The 20,485-nt window shown below is 42.1% G+C and overlaps 2 protein-coding genes across 4 annotated transcripts in view; one reads left to right on the plus strand and one right to left on the minus strand.

The window, feature by feature from the left end:
- Positions 1-20,485, plus strand: part of LOC116560644 (ankyrin repeat and SOCS box protein 3) — a 177,211-nt gene that overhangs the window by 13,375 nt on the left and 143,351 nt on the right. The gene's annotated exons all lie outside the window — the stretch shown is intronic.
- The window catches only part of ERLEC1 (endoplasmic reticulum lectin 1), a 28,927-nt gene continuing 27,441 nt past the window's right edge, over positions 19,000-20,485 (minus strand). For all 3 annotated transcript variants that reach the window (XM_032292147.1, XM_032292149.1, XM_032292148.1), the window contains one exon: positions 19,000-19,911. In XM_032292147.1, the coding sequence (XP_032148038.1) occupies positions 19,840-19,911 (72 nt within the window). In that variant the 3' untranslated portion in view covers positions 19,000-19,839. The remainder of the gene's footprint in view (positions 19,912-20,485) is intronic.

A 20,485-nucleotide genomic window follows, 5' to 3' on the forward strand; every position in this document is an offset into this window, starting at 1 on the left:
CAGGAGTTCGAAACCAATCTGGCCAACATGGTGAAACCCCGTCTCTACCACAATACAAAAATTAGCTGGACATGGTAGCAGGTGCCTGTAATCCCAGCTACTCGGGAAACTAAGGCAGAAGAATTGCTTGAACCTGGGAGGCAGAGGTTGCAGTGAGCCAAGATCATGCCACTGTCCTCCAGCCTGGGCAACAAGAGTGAGACTCCATCTCAATAAATAAATAAAAACAACATGAAAAAATATGCAAATTTTGCTGCTTGGAATACAGAAACACAAAATAAACAGAGTAAAAATTAAGATATAGGCAAAAGTAGACAAGACTTCATGAACAAAAAATGATGGTAGCAATATTAATATCAGAGTAGAGGTGAAAGAAAAACCACACTCTAGAAGATAACTAATATTGACAAGAGGAACAACCAAATAATAAAGCAGTAAGTTTCATTCATTCAACAAATACTTGTTGAATCCTATGTACCAGCTTGAGATACATTGGTGAACACAATAAAGTATCTACTCCCATAACACATTATACTGAAGATGATAAATATGTAATTTTCAAGCACAGTAACCCCTTTCAAGCACAGGATCCCACAGTAATCCATGGGGGATATGTCCCAAGACCCCCAGTGGATATCTGAAACCTGGGATAGTGCCAAACCCGATATATGCTTTTTCCTATACACACATACCTGTGATAAAGCCTGACCAATATGGTGAAACCCGGTCTCTACTTAAAAATAGAAAAATTAGCCAGGCATGGTGGCGCACACATGTAATCCCAGCTACTTGGGAGGTTGAGGCAGTAGAATTGCTTGAACCTAGGAGGCGGATGTTGCCTCCCAAAGTGCTGGGATTACAGGCGTGAGCCCTTGCTCCTGGCCTGGATTGTTTTCTTGATTTATTTTTGGAATAGTTCTTTGTTAGTGTATGGAAATGCCATTGGTTTTTCTGTGTTGGGTTTTGTGTCCTGTAAGTTTACTGAATCCTTTAATTAGTTTTGAAAACTTTTGATGGACCCTTTAGCATTTTCTATGTAAGATCATGTTATGTTGTCTGCAAACAGAGACAATTTAACTTCTTATTTTCTTATTTGCATGCCTTTTATTTCTTTGCCTTGCTTAATTTCTCTGTCTAGGAATTTCAGTACTATTCCAACCGCACGTTTTAATAGATATTTGTATCAGTTAGCTGTGACTAAGTTGTGCTCTGGTAACAAGCAATTTCAAACCAATTTCAGTGGCTTGCCACAACAAAAACTTCTTTCTTACATGTTGACTATGAATTCTCTGTGACTCTGCTCCATTCTGGGATCTGCACTGAAGATGTAGTTATCTGTGCCACGTCAATCTAGGGTGGAAGGAAAAAGTAGTGGCTCTTAAAGACTTATGCTCAAAAGTGGCACATATCAATCCACTCACATTTCATTGACCAAATTAAGTCAAATGGACAAGCATGATTTCAGTGTGTGGGAAATAGAAATCTTCTCATAGGGTGGACACTGAAAGAACATGGGTGGATCGCCTGAGGTCAGGAGTTCGAGACCAGCTTGGCAAACATGGTGAAACTCTGTCTCTACTAAAAATACAAAAAGTAGCTGGGTGCGGTGGCATGCACATGGCAATGGGTTGGAATATATCATTTTTTTTTTTTTTTGAGACAGAGTCTTGCTCTGTCACCCAGGCTGGAGTGCTCACTGCAAACTCTGCCTCCTGGGTTCAAGTAATTCTCCTATTTCAGCCTCCCAAGTAGCTGGGATTACAGGCACGCACCACCACACCTGGCTAATTTTTGTATTTTTGTTTGTTTGTTTGTTTGTTTTTTGAGGCGCAGTCTTGCTCTGTCACCCAGGCTGGAGTACAGTGGCGCAATCTTGGCTCACTGCAACCTCCGACTCCCGGGTTCAAGGAATTATCCTGCTTCAGCCTCCCGAGTAGCTTGGATTACAGGTGCGCACCACCATGCCTGGCTAATTTCTTGTATTTTTAGTAGAAACAAATTTTCACCATGCTGGCCAAGCTGGTCTCGAACTCCTGACCTTGTGATCCCCCCACCTTGGCCTCCCAAAGTGCTGGGATTACAGGCATGAGCCACCACGCCCAGCCTAATTTTTGTATTTTTAGTAGAGACGGGGTTTTTCCATGTTGACCAGGCTGGTCTCGAACTCCTGATCTCAGTTGATCCACCCACCTCAGCCTCTCAAAATGCTGGAATTACAGGTGTGAACCACTGTACTCAGCCTGGAATAATATAATTCTTTCACGGGGTAGAGCAGAAACTGTTTGGAACAATAATACAATTTACTCCAGTTTGAGCTCATGATTGTGTTCTAAGTATTCTCTAATTTGCATCATATTTTTTTTCCTTTGGATCCATAAATTATTTAGAAGTGATTCTCTTAATTTCTGAAAGAGTATCTTTCACTTATTGATTTCCAATGTAATGACATTATGGCCAGACAGTGAGATCTATATGATTCCAATCCTTGAAAATTACTTGAGATTTGCTTTATGCTTCAGTATATGGACAGTTTGTGCAAGTGATATGAGTGTGCTTGAAAAAAACATGCTATTTTCTAATTATTGGCTAAAATGTTCTCTATGTTTCATGTAGTTCAATACTATTGATTGTATAATTCTTTTTTGGCAGGTTGAGGGATGGTAGCAAGCAACCTATTGGTTTTTTGCCCTAACCACTGACAGCATGGTTCAAATATATATTATTACTGATATGTTTTTTTGTCTGCTTGATAAGCCATCAATTCCTGAGAGAGAGAGAGAGAAAGAGAGAGAGAGAGAGAGAGAGAGAGAGAGAGAAAGCAGCAAAAGTGCTTATGTGTAGAAAGTGGTCTGCTTGCATGCAGTATGCACAGCCTTATGCAGAAGTGTCTACAGAGAGAGGAGAGAGCTTCAGTGAACTGCTGGATTGTTAAAGCGGAGATCTGTTAGGGAATATCTATGGCAATATTGTTTAACAATTTTCAATAAAGAAGATTGTTGGTCAGGTGCAGTGACTGACGCCTGTAATCCTAACACTTTAGGAGGCCAACATGGAAGGATGGCTTGAGACCAGGAGTTGGAGACTAGCCTGGACAATATGGTAAGACCCTGTCTCTACCAAAAAAAAAAAAAAAGAAAAAAAAAGCCAAGCATGGTGGTGCTCACCTGTTGTCCCAGCTACTTGGGAGGCTGAGGTGGGGAGATTGCTTGAGCCCAGATGATTGAGTCTGAGTGAGCTGTGAACGTACCAGTGCACTCCAGTTTTGGTGACAGAGCTAGACCCTGTCTCAAAAAGGAAAAAAAAAAGTAATAATAAGATTGTTGTTACTTAAAATTCTTTCCTGAATTTTATTACTATATAAGCATGCATGTGTACATAGTTGTAATCAGTACGTACATATTTTACATTCTCTTCTGTTGAAATTATCACATCATCTAACGTTTGAAGAGCAGATTCATTTTATGAATACAATTCTAATTACTCCCAAACGTCTGTGTGTTCAAGGAAAGTAATGTGGAGGGAGACTCCATCAAGGCAAACTAGCAAAGAAGAAATAAGAGCTGGGGCTGGGTGCAGTGGCTCACGCCTATAATTCCAGAACTTTGGGAGGCTGAGGCTGGAGAATCAGTTGAGCCTAGGCAACATAGTGAGACCCCATCTCTAAAAAAATATAAAATAAAAAGAAACAGAAGGCCGGACACAGTAGCTCATGCCTGTAATCCCAGCACTTTGGGAGGCTTAGGCAGGCAGATCACAAGGTCAGAAGTTTGAGACCAGCTTGGCCAATAGGGCAAAACCCTGTCTCTACTAAAAATACAAAAATTAGCCGGGCGTGATGTTGTGTGCCTGTAATCCCAGCTCCTTGGGAGCTGAGGCAGGAGAATTATTTTAACCTGGGAGGTGGAGGTTGCAGTAAGCCAAGATCACACCATTGCACTCCAGCCTGGGCAACAAGAGTGAAACTCCATCTCAAAAAAAGAAAAGAAACAGAACTGAGAATAGAGTGTTTCCTTATGGACTTCCCTACAGAAGCCTTTCTAGGAGTCAAAACTGAATTGGCAATGAGGAGTATATTTCTGGGTTGTGGGTTTAAATTTAAAATCTTTAGCTGGGCATGGTGGCGCGTGCCTGTAATCCCAGCTACTCAGGAGGCTGAGGCAGGAGAATTGCCTGAACCCAGGAGGCGGAGGTTGCGGTGAGCCGAGATTGCGCCATTGCACTCCAGCCTGGGTAACAAGAGCGAAACTCCGTCTCAAAAAAAAAAATAAAAAAAAAAAAATAAAATAAAAAAAAATAAAAAAAAAATAAAATCTTACCTACTTGGCCTATAAACTAGTCATTTGTCTACTGCTTCAGGAATATTGTTAGCCTAATCTGATTTATTGACCTCCTCTTCACCCTTTCCCTGTAACTCTTTGCTTCCTAGAATGTAAAAGAATGTTGTACTATTACATCCAATATGCTGTTACCCATTCAATGAGATTTGAAAGTGGTGCCCTTTTTTCTTTCTCTCTCTCTCTTCTTTTCTTCTTTTGATACAGGGTCTCACTCTGTAACCCAGTCTGGAATGCGGTAACGTGATCACAGCTTACTGCAACCTTGACCTTGCAGGCTCAAGTGATCCTCCCACCTGAGTCTCCTGAGTAGCTGGGACTACAGACACGTGCCACCATGTCCAGCTAATTTTTTTTTTTTTTTTGAGACGGAGTTTCACTCTTGTTACCCAGGCTGGAGTGCAATGGCGCAATCTCGGCTCACCGCAACCTCCGCCTCCTGGGTTCAGGCAATTCTCCTGCCTCAGCCTCCTGAGTAGCTGGGATTACAGGCACGCACCACCATGCCCAGCTGATTTTTTGTATTTTTAGTAGAGACGGGGTTTCACCATGTTGACCAGGATGGTCTCGATCTCTTGACCTCGTGATCCACCCGCCTCGGCCTCCCAAAGTGCTGGGATTACAGGCGTGAGCCACTGCGCCTGGCCAATTTTTTTTTTTTTTTAAGATGGGGTTTCACCATGATGGCCAGGCTGGTCTTGAACTCCTGACCTCAGGTGATCCACCCACTTCAGCCTCCCAAAGTGCTAGGATTACAGGCATGAGTCACCACGCCTGGCTAATTTTTTTTTTTTTTAAGTTTTTGTATAGACAGAGTTTCACCATATTGCCCATGCTGGTCTTGAATTCCTGGACTCAAGTGATCCTCCTGCCTTGGCCTCCAAAGTGCTGGGATTACAGGTGTGAGCCACTGCACCCAGCCAAATGTGGTGCTCTTGAACTGCTGACCTCAGGTGATCCTCCCGCCTTGGCCTCCAAAGTGCTTGGATTACAGGCGTGAGCCACTGCGTCCAGCCAAATGTGGTGTTCTTAATACTGCACATGTACAGATAATAGAAACAGCTATTGAACTCATATGGTGGGAAGATATATCAATTTCAGAAAAGTTAACAATGTGAAAAAAATGCACATCTTAGACTTGGAGATATGTTGTACGTATAAGGTGGGGAAGACACAAAATCATGGTTCATTGATAAATAATTTAGAGATGACTCTTTGAAATCAATATTTTGCATAGTTCCTTAGTAGCTTTTTACTTCCAGGAGCAATGCACCCTAGTAAGATTCAAGGTGGGAATTCTTTCCTAATGTGGGAAGAGGTATATTTCTCAGACAGGTCAGTTTTAGGAGCGTGAAAAGTGAGCAACTATAAACCGGTTCTCGTAATTGTGATCACAGTACTCACACTTCAGTTTGAAGACCTCTAGTCTAGTCCACCAGTAGCTTGTCTTGGGTGTTGTAGTCTCAGGGTCCCCTCCATATCTGACTTGTGATAACAGCTCTTGCTTAAATGATTCTCCATAATCTAGCCAGGGCAGTTCACATAGCTCCAGCTTTCAAGGCCACCCTTGTCATTCACAGTTCAGTGGCAACATATAAAGTAATGTGGCTAGAGACTGTAATGGGATCTTTCAATCTCTCAGACAGATACACACTTTGTCTCCCATATCCACTAAAAGCAGTTGTTTTTCTTTTCCATTAATGCAAGATGACCATGGTTCTTTTAAGAGACTTGTCTCACTGTTCTATTGCAGTTGAGGAAGGAAGCCAAGTCAGTGAAGAAATTAAGGACTTGGCCGGACACCGTGATTCACACCTGTAATCCCAGCACTTTGGGAAGCTGAAGTGGGCAGATCACAAGGTCAGGTGTTCGAGACTAGCATGGTCAACATGGTGAAACCCCATCTCTACTAAAAATACAAAAATCAGCCAATGTGGTGGTGTGCCTATGATCCCAGTTACTCGGCAGGCTGAGGCTGGAGAATCGCTTGAATCTGGGAGGCGGAGGTTGCAGTCAGCTGAGATCACGCCACTGCTCTCCAGCCTGGGCGACAGAGACAGAGCAAGAAGCTATCTCAAAAACAACAACAACAAAAACAAACAAAAAAGCCATTAAGGTCTTGTGGAATGATGAGAGGAATGGCAGGCAAGCTCCTGGGGAAAAGCCTGTCTTTGTCAGGGGTCCAGGATTTAGAGAGGGCAGATCTAGACTTAGTTTGGAACGACGAGCAAAGCAGCCAAGCTCCAGCCCCGGGAAGACTCTGCCTTAGTAGGTGACCGCAGCATGTGCTCCCACATGTACCAGTCCAGCTGCACCAGCCCAAATGCAGTGAAGGGCAGGAGCAGCAAAGTCACTTCCAGGAATAGCAGACAGTGACCACTTGAAGCTGGATGGGGTAACCTTGAGGGGGTAGAGAAGGGAAAGGTGGAACAGAAAGATTGAAAAATAGCTTTTCATTCCCTCCTGCATCCTTAAGGAAGGATCTATAAATTGAGAAGCAGGTGCTGGCAGTAATTACAATAATACTCAGCTTTCTGCTTTCAGCTTTTTTTTAAATGCGAATGACACTCACTTTTCTATAATCAGTCCTGATCTTTCCCCTCTCTCCATGCTGGTCTATCAAGTTGCCTATTTAACACTTCCACTTGGGTGTCTAATAGGCATCCCAAAATGTAACATGTTCAAAATAAGCCTTGACTCAACTCTGCCCTCTTTTTTCTTTTTTTTTAAATAGAGACGGGGTTTCTCCATGTTGGCCAGGCTGGTCTCAAACTCCTGACCTCAGGTGATCCACCCGTGTTGGCCTCCCAAAGTGCTGAAATTGCGCCTGGCCAACTCAGCTCTGCTCTCTACACACTAACTCCTCCTATCGTTTTATCCTCTCAGGGAACAGCACCGCAGTAGCCCAGCCGCCAGCTCAATTTGGTGCCCTTGACCCTTTTCTTTCTCTTGCACACCATATCCAATCTATTGACAAATCCTGAATTATTTTAAAAATAGACTCTAAATCCAACGATTTCTCACCTCTTCCATCCATACCCGCACTAGCCCATGCCCCCATCATGTTTTACCTGAAAAATTAAACCAGCCTCGTCATTGTCTTCCAGCTTCCAGTCCTTCTCTCCAACAGTCTCTTTCCCATGTAATTGTGATCCTTTAAAAGTAAATCATACACGCCACTCTCCTGCTTATTGACTTCCAGTGGCTTTCTATCCCACTTAGAACAAAATCTGAAGTCCTTGCCATGGCCTGTGTAGTGCAATGATCTGGTCCCTGGTTTCCTTTCTGTCTCGGTTTTCCTTTCATGCATACCCTGACCAATGTGCTCAGGCTGCATAGACTTTCTGGCTATTTTTCACACGCCCCACTTTTGTCCCCATGTCAGAGAATTCCCCTGGAAATACTTGCTTCTGAAATGATCTTCCCTGGAGGTTTTTCCTAGTCACCATACTCAGTGCCACTTTCCATGCTACCACTGCCTATCTATCCCTCGACCTTACATGATTTTGTTCATAGTTCTGATCATTTCCTAACATTATGTTAATTGTATTAGTCTGCTCAGGTGGGCATAACACAGTAATACCACAGACTGCATGGCTTAAACAATGGAAATTAATTTTCTCGCTGGGCGCGGTGGCTCACGCCTGTAATCCCAGCACTTTGGGAGGCTGAGGTGGGCGGATCGCCTGAGGTCAGGAGTTCAAGACCAGCCTGACCAATATGGTGAAACCCCATCTTAAAAAAAAAAAAATTTTTTTTCTCATGGCTCTGGAGGCTAGAAGTCCAAGGTGATGTCAGGTTTGGTTTCTGGTGAGGGACTCTCTGGCTTTTAGATGGCCACCTTCTTTCTGTGTCCTTACATGGCAGAGAGGAAGAGAAGAAGCCAGCTCTTTGGTGTCTTTTCTTATAAAGGGCACAAATCCCATCATAAGGGCCTCATTCTTATGACCTCATTTAACCTTGATTACTTCCTGGAAGGACTCTGTCTTCAAATATAGTCACAATTGCGTTTAGGGCTTTGCTGTATGAATTTCGGGGGAGACACAGTTTAGTCCGCAAGTTACATTTTACTGTTTACTGGCTGTCTCTCCAGTGGAACACAGATCGAATGGAGCAAAGATTGTCTGTTTTGTATAGCACCATATCCCTAGTACCTACCAGCCCTTGCCCCTTGTGGGCTTTCAGTAAATAATTATTGAATAAATGGATCAGTAAATGAATGGATGGATGAAGCAATCCATGGAAGTGATGTCAATCCAAATCTGTATCTGGCTGGCTTATAATTTTCTCATGTTTATTTTTTGTGTGACTCTATTTTCCCAGGATTTTCAGCAGGACTTAGTGAAAGGGGACTTGAGTCCTGATTTAGACTACAAGGTCCTGTTCTTGACTGTTTACTCAGTTAAGGGAACCATCATCCAGCTCAGAGGGCATCTTCCCAGGGACAACACTGGTGGCCTAGGAGCTGCCAGACAACCTGCATTCATTCTCATTGGAATTCCTTGGCTCATTATACTGCCTGAAGTCATTGAAGACAAAATAAAACTCTTCAGCAACCACAAAAGAATCAGAGGAGAAAAAGGACAGCTGGTTCTTGCAAAGGCAGGAGAGGGAGTACCAGTTGTTTTAAAGCACAGGACAATTTGAATAAAGGTGGATACTGAGGGAAATGTTATTTTCCACAAGAGGTTGTTTAACACACGATCACTTTAGGTCTAATGGCTTTGAGATTATTTTTATTTATTTATTTTTGAGATAGAATCTCACTCTGTTGCCTAGGCTAGAGTACAGTAGCGTGATCACAGTTCACTGCAGCCTCAACCTCTGGGGCTCAAGCAATCCTCCTGCCTCAGCCTCCCTAGTAGCTGGGACCACAGATGCGTGCCACCACCTCTGGGCTAATTTTTGTATTTTTTTGTAGAGATGGAGTTTTGCCATATTGCTCAGGCTGGTCTCGAGCTCCTCGGCTCAAATCATCCGTCCACCTTGGCCTCTCAAAGTGCTGGGATTACAGGCAGGAGCCACTGCACCTGGCTACCTTTGCAATTAATTTTACAAAAGGAAAAATATCACTTAGTTGCATATGGACAAATTTTATTTTTAACTTGGCAATCTCACACAGCTTGTTTTTGTTTTTGTTTGCATACAGACAAGTTAGTGAATTTTCCTTCTCCTCATCTCGATAAACATGTTTTTTTTTTTTGTAATCACACTTGGCTGATGCCAAGATAAGTTCAGTTTGTTTCTCTGAGTTTCGTTTATGTGAAGGTTTACCCTCTTGACATCTTCCTCATCTGTCAGTGGCCTTGTAGCATGCTAATGAGTGGGAGATCTCTCAATGGACTCTTAGTGTGGGAATCTGAATTTTCGTGCAAAGCCTGGTGTTTTCCAAAATGCCACTTGTTCAGCTGCCAGGTAGACCTTCCAAAGCTAAGCAGTTTACAAAGAGTGCTTTATGCCTGTCTTCTGAGGCCAGTGTACTAGGACAAGTTTCGTAACCTGTGTAAATGCCTCGGAATCATGTCACATTAGCAAGGGCTTGTGAAAGCTTGTTGACCATTTGTTTGGCTTTAGCAACAATGTTCGTCAAAGAAATTGTAAAAACTAGTTTTATTAATATTGCTTGAGGAAAGAGAAGACAGAATGATGCTCTTCACGAAGGGGGCATCAAAGTAGCCACTTTTTATGGAAGAGTTCAGAGTGCCTCAGAATTGGAATGCTTTCAGTTCCAGGAGTGGGGTGGATATGCCACAGAGGAGGGAGACACAGACACTGAACTCTCATTAGTTTGGAGAAGCAACATATGGGACTGTGAGAAATCGGTGTAAGACAGCAAAACATTGATTAAATGACGCTGTGTGGAATCCAAGAGAAAAGGAACACAGATGAAACCAAACAATAAAAATGTTCCAATGTTCCTTTTTTTTTTTTTGACAGTCTCGCTTGGTCGCCAGGCGCCAGGCTGGAGTGCAGTGGTGCGATCTCGGCTCACTCCACCTCCCGGGTTCAAGCAATTCTCCTGCCTCAGCCTTCCAAGTAGCTGGGACTACAGACAGGCGCGCGCCATGACACCCAGCTAATTTTTGTATTTTTAGTAGAGACGGGGTTTCACCGCGTTGGCCAGGATGGTCTCGATTTCTTGACCTAGTGATCCGCCTGCCTCAGCCTCCCAAAGTGTTGGAATTACAGGCGTGAGCCACCGCGCCCGGCCAAACGTTCCATTTTCTTTCCCGACCATTGTAAAACAGAAGAACATATACTTTTTTTCCCTCAAAGTACCAAACACTGAAAAATAAGGAGTAATGAGAGTGAACAGAGACATTCATTTAAAAAAAAAAGAGAGAGAGGGAAAATTGTAGTAGTTGGAAAAGATTTTGTAAGGTGTGGGTTAAGAGAAGGTGAGGGTTCATTCATTTATTCAGCAAATGTTTGTTGAGGGTCACTTTTATTCCTAGTCTGAGGAGAAACAAAAATAAAATGTGTTCTTTACTCCAAAACAGAAAACCATACAAAAAAAGATGAAGGAATTAACATTTTGTCATCTAAATCATAAACATGATCTGGATCTAGATAATTGGCATTGCGCTTGCATTATTTACCATCAGCAAAAGATTATCAAAGAAGAGAGAGTTTGGCATGTAATCTAGCCAGAACTCCCAAGGCGACATTTTAATCTTACTAATGAATTTTCATTTGCCAGATTTGTGAATTGCATTAGCATAATAAAAATAACATAGACTCTGAATTGGTTCAAATGCTTACTTAGCCACATGTAGTTAGTTCAACCTTTTTTTTTTTAGAGACAGGGTCTTACTCTGTCACCCAGGTTGGAGTGCAGTGGCACAATCCTGGCTCACTGCAGCCTCTCACCTCAACCTCCAGAGGAACTGCCACCACAGGTGCACACCATTACACCCAGCTAATTTTTAATTTTTGTAGAGATGCGGTCTTGCTATGTTGGCCAGGCTGGTCTTGAACTCCTGGGCTCAAACGATCCTCCTGCCTGGGCCTCCTAAAATGCTAGGATTATAGCCATGAGCCACCACACCCAGCCACACTGCTGAACTTTTAAGGAAGTTTATTTTTTCATATATTTTTATAAAAGTTATGCCTGTACTTAAGGAATATACAGGAAGCTATGTTGTATTTTTTTCTTTTTTTTTTTTTTTTTTAGACGGGGTTTCACTCCTGTTACCCAGGCTGGAGTGCAATGGCGCGATCTCGGCTCATCAAAACCTCCGCCTCCTGGGTTCAGGCAATTCTCCTGCCTCAGCCTCCTGAGTAGCTGGGATTACAGGCGCGCACCACCATGCCCAGCTAATGTTTTGTATTTTTAGTAGAGACGGGGTTTCACCATGTTGACCAGGATGGTCTCGATCTCTTGACCTTGTGATCCACCTGCCTCGGCCTCCCAAAGTGCTGGGATTACAGGCTTGAGCCACCGCGCCCGGCCGTATTTTTTTCTTAAATTCAAGGCAAAGCACAATTATTTCTATCAAAAGGTCCTAGAAGGCTAGACACCTATAATTCTAGCACTTTGGGAGGCTTAGGTGGGAGGATTGCTTGAGGCCAGGAGTTCAAAACCAACCTGGCCAACATAGGGAGACCCCTTTTCTATAAAACAAATTTTAAAATTATCTATTTTACGGATAGTAGCAAAAAGGTAAAATGACATGCAAAGATTCTTATTTAGTGTGGTATTGTTTGTAGTGGCAAAGGATTGAAGAAACATTAAAATAGATTTGAAACATATAATGTAGTATGTGATTAGATGTGAGATGTTTAACACTATTTTAATTTCACAAACATCTTTGGCAATTGAGTTGGTTACTGTTTCCAAAAGTTCTGCTTGATTTACTTGCTTTTGGTGAACACTTTTTGTTTCCAGTGTAAAAAGTACTAAAATGCTTAAATATTTACAAATAGCTGTGGATGCAAGATACTCCAAGCTCTGTATTTTATTTATTAATAATTTTGCTCTTCTTTCCATTTTAATTTTGAGACTGTCAGGCTTGCCTTTATTTTCTCTGTGTATTAAAAAGTGGAATTCTAGTACGCTTCCAACTGTAGATTCTTTTGGCTGCTAACCAGGTAAACATGCTCATCCTTCCCCATAACTGTAAAAAGGCATTACTGCGTTATTTCTAAAATCGAAGTCTTGCAAGATCTGAGAACCTCAGTGATTGGAACCATGGCTAGTGAAAGTCACGTTTTAACCTCCACACCAAAATTCTGATTGGTTATCTACCTGATAAGGTATAATCTTTTTTTTTTTTTTTTTTTTTTGGAGACAGTGCTCTGTTGCTCAGGCTGGAGTGCAGTGATGAAATCTTGGCTCACTGCAACCTCCACCTCCGGGTTCAAGTGATTCTCTTGCTTCAGCAACCCCACGAGTAGGTTGGACTACAGGCGTGTGCCACTATGCCTGGGTAAATTTTATATTTTTAGTATAGATGGGGTTTCACCATGTTGGCCAGGCTGTTCTTGAACTCCTGACCTCAAGTGATCCGCCTGCCTTGGCCTCCCAAAGTGCTGGGATTATAGGCGTGAACCACCACGCCCGGCCGAGTTATCATCTTAACGCTTACATTTAGAGTAACAATTCCGTTTTCTGAAAGGTTATTAATTTAGTCCAGGATCCCGTAATAGGGTGAAAGTGAAGAATAAAGAAGGATATTCCCATCAACTCCTGCAAACATGTAACACCCACTCTTAGGATGTTTTGTTTATGACATAAGACGTTCTGATTCATGAATTACTGTGTGTACCACATATTATATATCAGTGAGACTTAACATCTTTCATAGATGAAAAACTAATAGAATTTCTAATATGTTCTTCCTACAATCCACTGTATCATCTTGACCGTTTCCTGAAACCACTTTTGAGACTATCAGCATATGAGATAAAACATGCTCTTGAGTGTGCAGTGGGTTCCTTACCCCACCCTGCCAAACAAGTGAGAAAAAGAGCCAGCATGGTGACACCCATCTGGAGTTCCCAAGAGGCTGTGGTTGGAGGATCTCTTGAGCCCACAAGTTCTGGGCCTTAGCATGCTATGCCAATGGGGTGGTCTGCACGAAGGCTGGCTTCAACATGGTGACCTCCTGGGAGCCAGGGACCACCAGGTTTCTCAAGAAGGGTGAATCAGCCCAGGTCAGAAATGAAGCAGGTCAAAGGAAAAAAAAAAGAAATGAATTTTCTTCTAATCCATGCCACCACGGCAAAGTATTTTTAAAACTTTTACCTGAACATCCCTTTATAACATATGACATCCATATATATGAAAGATAGTTCTATGTTTAAATGCAAATGCAAGCACTGGTAATAAAATCGCCCGACATTAGGAAGAGTTTGAAATCATTCTAGGAGCCCAGCTTGGTGGTCCACATGTGCAGTCCCAACTACTTGGGAAGCTGAGGCTGGACGATTGCTTGAGCCCAGGAGTTTGAGGGTGCAGTGAGCTGGGATTGTGCCACTGCACTCCAGCCTGTGCAAAAGAGCGAAACCCCACCTCTAAAAATAAAATGAAATAAAAAATAAAATCATTCTAGGGTAGATAATATGCGTTTTCATTTGAAGCTCTGATTGCAAAACTTAATTGTTCAAAATTTAGTCTTAACTTTATTTTCCTGTTTAGCTTAAGTCCTTTAATGCAAGATCTTTGGTGCTACTGGGTCAATAATTTGGCCTGATTATGTACTACGTAGTTTAAGTATTGTCAGAAACCAGGTTAGGTTTTTGGGTAGCAGACTGATTGAAAAGGATAGTTCACAGGGGACAGTACACAAAGCATAACTATTCAATTTTGAGACAGTTTATTGCCAGCGTCTCTTTAATCAAGGATGATGAACTAGGGGCCAGCACAGTGGTTCACGCCTGTAATCCCAGCATTTTGGGAGGCCAAGGTGGGAGGATCACTTGAGCTCGAAAGTTCGAGACCAGCCTGGGCAATGTAGGGAGACCTTGCCTTTACAAAAAAATTAAAAATTGGGCCGGGCGCGGTGGCTCACGCCTGTAATCCTAGCACTTTGGGAGGCCGAGGTGGGTGGATCACCTGAGGTCAGGAGCTCAAGACCAGCCTAGCCATCATGGTGAAACCCATCTTAAAAAAAAAAAAAAAATTAAAAATTAGCCAAGTGTGATGGTGCACGCCGGTAGTCCCAGCTACTCAGGAGGCTGAGACAGGAGGATCCCTTGAGCCCAGGAGATTGAGGCTGCAGTGAGCCATGACCGTGCCACTGCATTCCAGCCTAGGCAACAGAGCCAGACCCTCTCTCAAGTAAGTAAATAAATAAATGAACTAGGGCTGGGCTACAAGCCCCACCTAGTGGCATCTCAAAGAAAAGCAGGTAAAATTTTAAAAAGCAAAACAGAGCAAAACAAAACAAAACAAAACAAAAAAAAGCCCCTAAACAAAACCCCAACAAAAGTTCAAAGTCTCAACCTTCTTGTAAAGATGAACTACTAGTTATTTCCTTGAAACTCTTACCTGGAGACAGGAGGGTTAGTAGTTAGTGAAGTCTCTTCAGCAATTCTCAATCACTGGAGAATTTATGTAAAACTGTGAATCGGGCTGGGCACGGTGGCTTACGCCTGTAATTCAGCACTTTGGGAGGCTGAGGCATGTGGATCACGGGGTCAGGAGTTCAAGACCAGCCTGGCCAACATGGTGAAACCGCCATCTCTACTAAAAATACAAAAATTAGCCGAGTGTGGTAACACGAGCCTATAATATTCCAGCTACTAGGGAGGCTGAGGCAGAGAATTGCTTAAACCCGGAGGCAGGCTGGGCGTGGTGGCTCACACCTATAATCCAAGCACTTTGGAGGCCAAGGCGGGCAGATCACCTGAGGTTGGGTGTTCAAGACCAGCCTGACCAACATGGTGAAACCCCGTCTTTAAAAAAAAATAATAAACAAAACAAAACAAAAAACCCGGGAGGCGGAGGTTGCAGTGAGCTGAGATCACGCCACTGCACTCCAGCCTAGGAGACAGAGTGAGACTGTCTCAAAAAAAAAAAACAAAAACAAACCAGAGAATCACTTGCTATGTTTATTTAAAACACAGATTCTTAGGTCCTGCCCTAAGAATCTGGTTTAGGTGTGGGGTAGCATCGGCTTTAACAGAGATGAGACAGACTTCTCAAAATGCATTTGGCATATTGTAACTGAGACATTTCCCTTCCCTGTTAGCAATTCAACCTGCTTATACAGAATGACTGTATCACAGAGTTAGTTGCAAGTAAGCTGGAGAGCAAATGAGACTTCAAAGACTACTGACAGAGGATACAAGATTTAAAAGAGATATGGAGGTATCCGGACTAGCTCCTACCCTTAAAGAAGTTGGAGCTATGTTAGTCAAGACAGAGACTATTTGCGTGTGTGTGTGTGTGTGTGTGTGTGTGTGTGTGTGTGTGTGACTGCATCTTGCTATGTTGCCCAGACTGGCATGTGGTGGCTATTGGTAGATGCCATAGTGCACTACAGCCTTGAACTCCTGGGCTAAAGCCATCCTCCAGCTTCAACTCCTGTGTAGCTTGGTGTGTACTCAACTAGAAGGCTGATTTGCTAAGTCTTTTTTTTTTTTTTTAACTGATGTATTTATTTTATTTTATTTTTTTCTTTATTGCATTTTAGGTTTTGGGGTACATGTGAAGAACATGCAAGACTGTTGCATAGGTACACACATGGCAGTGTGATTTGCTGCCTTCCTCCCCATCACCTACATCTGGCATTTCTCCCATGCTATCTCTCCCCACCTCCCCACCCCCCACTGTCCCAGATTTGCTGACTCTTATAAAATCATTTTTATTTTGAAATGACTTCTGTTTTTAATAATCTTCCCTAGTAAACTATTCCAGTACAGTTTTTTTTTTTTTTTTTCTTTTTTTTTTTTTGAGACAGAGTTTCACTCTTGTTACCCAGGCTGGAGTGCAATGGCACGATCTCGGCTCACCGCAACCTCCGCCTCCTGGGTTCAGGCAATTCTCCTGCCTCAACCTCCTGAGTAGCTGGGATTACAGGCACGCGCCACCATGCCCAGCTAATGTTTTGTAGTTTTAGTAGAGACGGGGTTTCACCATGTTGACCAGGATGGTCTTGATCTCTTGACCTCGTGATCCACCCGCCTCGGCCTCTCAAAGTGCTGGGATTACAGGCTTGAGCCACCGTGCCCGGCTATTCCAGTACAGTTTTAAAAGATGATCTTTACCCCTTCTTCTAAAAGAGTTTGTTCTAAATATTCTCAATGTATCTTCTGGCACTAATCTTTCACAATTTTAACTCCCTCCCCTATCAATCACCTATACTAAATATGAGGGTAATTATGTTTTGTTTTTTTGAGACAGAGTCTCGCTCTGTTACCCAGGCTGGAGTGCAGTGGCACAATCTCAGCTCACAGCAACCTCCACCTCTGGGTTTCAAGGGATTCTCCTGCCTCAGCCTTCTGAGTAGCTGGGACTACAGGCACGTGCCACCACGCCTGGCTAATGTTGTTTTAACTCATTGATATAATAAACATAATTCTGTAATTCATTAAAGAAATGAATTTTGGTGGGGCATGGTGGCTCATGCCTGTAATCTCAGCACTTTGTGAGGCCCACGAGGGTGGATCACTTGACGTCAGGAGTTCGAGACCAGCCTGGCCAACATGGCAAAACCCTGTCTATAAAAAAATACAAAAACTAGCTGGGTGTGGTGGTATACGCCTCTAATCCCAGCTAGTTAGGAGGATAAGACATGAGAATCACTTGAACCCAGGAGGCAGAGGTTGCAGTGAGCCAAGATCAAGATTGTGTCACTGCACTCTAGCTTGGGTGACAAAGCAAGACTCTGTCTAAACAACAAAAGCTGGGCGCAGTGGCTCATGCCTGTAATCCCAGTACTTTGGGAGGCCGAGGCGGGTGGATCATGAGGTCAAGAGATCGAGACCATCCTGGTCAACATGGTGAAACCCCGTCTCTACTAAAAATACAAAAAATCAGCTGGGCATGGTGGCGCATGCCTGTAATCCCAGCTACTCAGGAGGCTGAGGCAGGAGAATTGCCTGAACCCAGGAGGCGGAGGTTGCGGTGAGCCGAGATTGCACCATTGCACTCCAGCCTGGGTAACGAGAGTGAAACTCTGTCTCAAAAAACAACAACAACAAAAAAAAAAAAAAAAAAAAAGAATTTTAATGGTTTTGATCTTTTTTTTTTTTTCTCTGTCACCTGAACAAACACAGCAGTGAAGATCTTTGATCTTCTTATGTGAAGAGGAGACAAAGGCAATAAAAGGAAGTTAATACATACTGGTGTCAAGTATTGGACTAGGCTTTTTACACACAGTAAAATTCATGAACTGATATAACCACTTTATGAAGCAAGTATTCTCTCCACAAAAGAGAGAGAGGCTCAAAGAGGTTCGCTGACATGTCTAGGATCACATAGTTCGTATGTGGTATAAGAAATATATTTGGTCTTTGTCTCAAGTTCTTGACACAGAGCTCCTAAAACCCTAGGAATGTCCCGAGTGATGGGAAGGTCTTGTTACTCATAAGGAGCCCTTTTTGATCACCCTACCTCTATCTGGATAGAGTCTATCTGGATTGAGTTAGATAGAGGTGGAGCCTCTAGACAGCCTCAGGATGGGGCTGCTCACCAGAAAGACCAAGTGATTGATTAGATGGTTGGAATTTTCAGCCCCACCTATTGACCTCTGGGAAGGAGATGGGGGAGGGGGTCTAGAAATCAAACTCTATAAAAACTCTTGAGATCTGATGAGCTTCTAGGTTCCTGAACTAGTGCTGGGGGAGTGGCATGCCCAGAGGGAGCCTAGAAGGTCTGCAGGACTCCCCTGCCCCCTACACTGCCATACCTTGACTATGCAGCTCTTCCATCTGGCTGTTCCTGAATTGCAACCTTTATAATAAACTGGAAAACATAAGTAAAGTGTTTTCTTTAATTCTGTGGGGCAGGTCTAGCAAATTATTAAACCCAAGGAGTCGTGAAACCCGATTTATATATTGGTTGGTCAAAGGTACTAGGTGCCTAGACTTGCAATTGGCATCTGAAGTGGAAGCAGTTTTGAGGAACTAAGCCCTTTACCTGTGGGGTCTGATGCTAACTCCAAGTAGACGAATGTCAGAATTGAACTGAATTGTAGTATACCCAACTGGTGTCAGAAAATCGGTTGGTGTGAGGAAAAAAACCCCACACATTTTGGTGACCTAGTGTTCTGTGCTGTATTGGTGTAAGTGTTTGGTTTTCCCTATCTTGTACACAGTAAGTTAAAGAGAGGATTTTGCACTGGTCTTGCTGGTGTGTGCCTGGTAGTCCCAGCTATTTGGGAGGCTGAGGTGGAAAAACCACTTGAGGCCAGGAGTTCAGAGCAGCCTGAGCAGCCCCATCTCTGGAGAGAAAGAAAAAAAAGAGGGTTTTGACCTAGGTCTGAATTCAAAGTTCATGCTCTTTCTATATGTGCTGCTTCCTACTAAAATCTGCAAAAAACCCTAAAATAGTCAATTAACCTTTTGTTAAACTAAAGTATCTTTGGCCAGAACTACTGAAAAGGAGAAAAGTAAAGACCTTTATGGCCCTTTTCTGTTCTTGTTCAGATATGTACGTTCAAAATGTGTGCAACAGGATAATGGAGAAAATAAAGGAACTTAGTAATCTGCCACTGACTACATGACAACATTGTTTACGACATTTTATTCACTTTAAAATAAATACTGTGCTGTAAACTGTTCAGAACTGAAATCTGTATTACAGTAGGCAAGTACAATGGGTAGACAGCACAGTGTTTTGTTAAGAGTAAACCATTCTGAGTCTCAGAAAAGCATCACCAACTGTCTACATCAGATAGATACTCGCAGAGTAAACATACTCGTAAGAAGGAAAATGAAATAGATAAAAGCAATCTATTATAAATAAGAATTTCTTGAGATTAACAAGGGTGAGGAAAACTCCCATGTGAGCCTCTACCATGTGCCCAGTTTCTAGTTTAATACCTGCAGACAGCAGCTGCTACATAAAAATCTGTTGAAAGGATATCAGAAATCCTTTCATTTACACTAGAATTTACATTTTACATAGTCTCTCATTTAAACCTCCTATCAATTTCTTTCTTCATGATCTTTACTTCATTAGCTAGTTATATATACTTTAATTTACATAATAAATCTATTATTTAAAAATGTTCAATAGGTACAGCAATTATAACATTTGATTAGGCTGGATTCTAACTTGCTTGGATGAGATTTATTTTGGAAACACACCATCCAAGCAAAGAAAAACAATCAGTTTATAAGACACAACAAAAATGAAAAAAAGTGAGACAAATGTCTGCCTTAGAAGTTTATCAATAACCTCTTATATACACATATGTATTCACAAAGTGGTTGAGAGTCATTTTATACGATCATTTAGAAGCGGTCCAATGGTTGAGAACTCTACAGAGACGCAGTCAGACAGAAATCATCATGACTTTCAATGATCTTTTCTTTCCCCTAACTTTAATATCCTTTAGTTGGGGAGAGAAAGAAGTCCATTTTCATCTGCTGTATCTAAGATTTTACAGATCACTGGAGATTCAACCTAAAGAAGAAGAAAAAGCCATTAAAAAGTTGCTAAGCTGAATACTTTTCAGTACTATTCTGCTGAATGGCTAAATGTAGTTATATTTGCTAGAAGCGGTAAGTCCTTGTTTTAGATAAACATCCAACATTATTTCTACAAATTAAGCTTTTTGAAAAATAGCTTTCAGTTATCCATACAGAATATCAAATAGGTGGGGGAAGTATTTTTAAACAAGGGAGGAGAGAAAAGGAACAAAGGACAGGAAATAAGAGAGGAATACATAGCTAGTTCTTATATTAAAAAGAAAGATAGGACATTATGACAAAATAATTAAGTGTATTTAAAGTGAAAGGTAAAGAAAAATGTAACCCAAAGATGGATCAGACATTGAAATTATCAGATGTTATAGTAATTGTAATAAACATGATGAAGAAAACATGTATGATCAGATAGGAAATTTCAGCAGCGATAAGAGCCAAGTGGAAATGTTAGAGATAAAAATGTCAGTGATAAAATTCATTCAATGGACTGGACACAGCAGAGGAATTAACAAGTTTGAAGACTGCTTAATATAAATGACCCAAAATGAAAC

This window comes from Sapajus apella, unplaced genomic scaffold (genome assembly GCF_009761245.1).
Source record: "Sapajus apella isolate SASKATOON/1434 unplaced genomic scaffold, GSC_monkey_1.0 scaffold26, whole genome shotgun sequence".
In the NCBI taxonomy this organism is placed as follows: domain Eukaryota; kingdom Metazoa; phylum Chordata; class Mammalia; order Primates; family Cebidae; genus Sapajus; species Sapajus apella.